This window comes from Lupinus angustifolius, chromosome LG01 (genome assembly GCF_001865875.1).
Source record: "Lupinus angustifolius cultivar Tanjil chromosome LG01, LupAngTanjil_v1.0, whole genome shotgun sequence".
Classification (NCBI taxonomy): domain Eukaryota; kingdom Viridiplantae; phylum Streptophyta; class Magnoliopsida; order Fabales; family Fabaceae; genus Lupinus; species Lupinus angustifolius.
The window spans coordinates 1,056,600-1,059,540 of NC_032009.1; the positions used below are offsets into that span (position 1 = coordinate 1,056,600).

At 52.0% G+C, this 2,941-nt stretch overlaps 1 protein-coding gene across 1 annotated transcript; it reads left to right on the forward strand.

Moving 5' to 3' along the window:
- LOC109350459 (uncharacterized protein K02A2.6-like) lies at positions 235-1,119 on the forward strand. Its single transcript, XM_019591898.1, has one exon. It carries the CDS (start codon positions 235-237, stop codon positions 1,117-1,119), a length of 885 nt encoding a protein of 294 aa, XP_019447443.1.

The window sequence follows — 2,941 nt, forward strand, 5'->3', positions numbered from 1 at the left end:
ATCGTGCCTCCCGACACGAAAGAAAAACAACGGTTCCTCAGATGTTCCTCTTGGTATACCCTGCTTCGGGGAACGTTATACCGACGAGGATTCACCGCCCCCTAACTCAAATGCCTTGGTCCAGAGCAGGCAGACTATGTCCTCAGAGAAGTACACGAGGGAAGTTGTGGGCATCATTTGGGCGCCGCCTCACTCACTAAGAAGGTGCTACGTGCCGGGTACTACTGGCCCACCATGGAAAAGGACGCGACCAACCTCACTCGAAAATGCACCCGTTGCCAGTTTTTCGCCGACCTCCACAAAGCCCCACCAGAAGAACTAACCACAAAGCAAACACCTTGGCCTTTCCCGCAAGCAGCAGGGCAACTGAAGTTTTTGATTGTCGCCGTCGATCATTTTACTAAATGGATAGAGGCGGAAGCCTTGGCTACCATCACCTTGGCAAACATCCAGAAATTCACCTGGCGAAACATAATCACTCACTTCGGCATCCCATCCGCCATAGTCACGGATAACGGCACTCAATTTGCAGACAGAAAGTTCCAAGCACTGTTATCAGGCCTCCATATCAAGCAGCACTTCACTTCAGTAGAGCATCCACAGACTAACGGACAGGCCGAGGCGGCAAATAGGGTCATCCTGAAAGGGCTGAAGAAGAGGCTGGACGAGTCAAAAGCAAACTGGCCAGATCAGCTCCATCACGTTCTGTGGGCGTACCGAACCACTCCACACTCAACAACCGGCGAATCGCCGTTCAATTTAACATACGGCGCAGAAGCCATGATCCCGGTCGAGATAGGAGAACCTACCTGGCGGACAATTCAGTTCGATGAGGGCAATAATCAGTCCCTCCTCAGAAACAACCTTGATGAGATAGAAGAAATCCGGGAAAAAGCCCGTCTCAGAGAAGAAAGCGTGAAAAAGAAGACTGCGGCGAAGTTCAACTCTTCCATCATTCCTCGAAAAAATTTCCGAAGGAGCCCTGGTACTCAGGAGAGCAGACATAGGACGGGCAAAAGGCAAGTTGGGACCCAACTGGGAAGGACCTTACCGAGTCATCAGCAAGATCGGCAAAGGAGCGTACAAGCTTCAAGACTTGGCAGGAAAAGACATCCCTAGAACTTGGAACGCCGCCAACCTTCGGCAATTTTATGCTTAGTCAACGACCACGTACCCGGGTGGTCGCTTTTCTCTTGTAACCTTTTCCACTTATATGATGAATCATTTCCTACAATCTCTATAATTTCTGCTTACACCCAAAGGGCCGGTCTTCGCCCCCTTTGCCTGGTGCCAACTATGATTTTCTACTTACACCCAAAGGGCCGGTCTTCGCCCCCTTTGCCCGGTGTCAACTATGATCTTCTACTTACACCCAAAGGGCCGGTCTTCGCCCCCTTTGCCCGGTGTCAACTATGATCTTCTACTTACACCCAAAGGGCCGGTCTTCGCCCCCTTTGCCTGGTACCAACTATGATTTCAGCCTACACCCAAAGGCCCGGCCTTCACCCCCTTTGCTTGGCGCCAACCATGGTTTTTTACCTACATCCAAGAGGCCGATCTTCGCCCCCTTGTTTTTGCCCAATACCAACTAGGGTTTTTCACCCCGCCTAGAGGGTCGGCCCTCGCATACTAAATCGGTATTCGCCTGGCTAAAGGCTGGCAAATTGAGAGTCAAAACCATCATGTTCAAAACATACAGCAAATGCCACACACTTGATTGTACAACATCACACAAGAAAATTAAAGGAGAAAAGAGCTAAATTCTTCATTAAAACCGAAAACGAGTTACAAGGCAATCAGAAATAAAAAGAAAAAAAATTACAGGAAACTCAGTTTAAATTACAAAGACCCCCCACCCTAGCCAGGAAAAGATATCAGCGTCAGCTCACCATCATCACCCCCCATGAACAGGCTCCCGTCTTCGACATAGGCCCCTAGCTGCATCCAAGACAAGTCTTTGTCTGGATACGCCAAGGCGAGTTGAGACTGAGCACTCACCCAAGCATCCGCCGCGGCCTCACCCACGGCCTGCTCCAGTTGCTCCTTCTCTTCCTCCAGTATCCGCACCCGAGCCTCCCGAGACGTTTTCTCTTCACTTAATGTCTGCACCTGCCCAAGAAGTGCAGCATTTTCTCGCACAACAGCCTCAGTGCGGGCCTTCCAAGCCACAGACTCCTTCTCTCGCCGGCGAAGCGCTTCCTCTTTAGCACGAATGGCCCCCTCTGATTCCATCACTTGGGCGGTCAATTTTAACTTGTCACTTTCCAAAAACCCCACACGAGCAGACAGATCCGCCACCTGGGCCTTGACAACATCACCCAACCTGATTAGCTCTGCTTTCTCAAATGGGCATCAGCCAGTCTTTGCCTCTCCGACTCGTGTGCAGCTCGGAGTTTCGACGTCGCCGCATCCGTCACCCGCGCCTCCAAGACCCCGTCCACCTCCAGATACTTCTGGATAGAGGCAATAAAAACGGCACTCCCTTTCACGTTCTGCAACAAGACGGACAGAGGTACCTTGTCAAAAGTCTCCTTCGCATTGGCGTTAAGGAGCGCCTATTCGATAACCCGGGGGACGTTGACAGGGGAGATACGATCTTGACCCCCCCTAACCCCCTTCTTCCTGGTCGACTCGGATGGACGACCAACCTCTTCTCCAGTTGGCTGGTCAGAAGATGGGGGCACCGACAGACCGGCTTCATCCCCAGTTGATGCGGGCGGAGGGAGCCCGGCAGTTTTGACAGAAGGAACTGCTTCAGTTGATACGGCTGTTGGCGTTTCGGGAGCCTCGTGGACCAATTCTTTTTCCACTTCATTCTGGAGCGGCCCCCCACTCTCTGAAGAAGGCGGCGTATTTTCCTGGCGGGAAGACCCTTCAGTAGGACAGGGACCAGGAGATGACGTCCTTTGACGCTTGGAAGAAGCAGCGTCCTTTTTAGCCA

Excerpts from the sequence above, each read along its gene's own strand:
- LOC109350459 (XM_019591898.1), top strand. The coding sequence starts at position 235 with ATGGAAAAGGACGCGACCAACCTCACTCGAAAATGCACCCGTTGCCAG.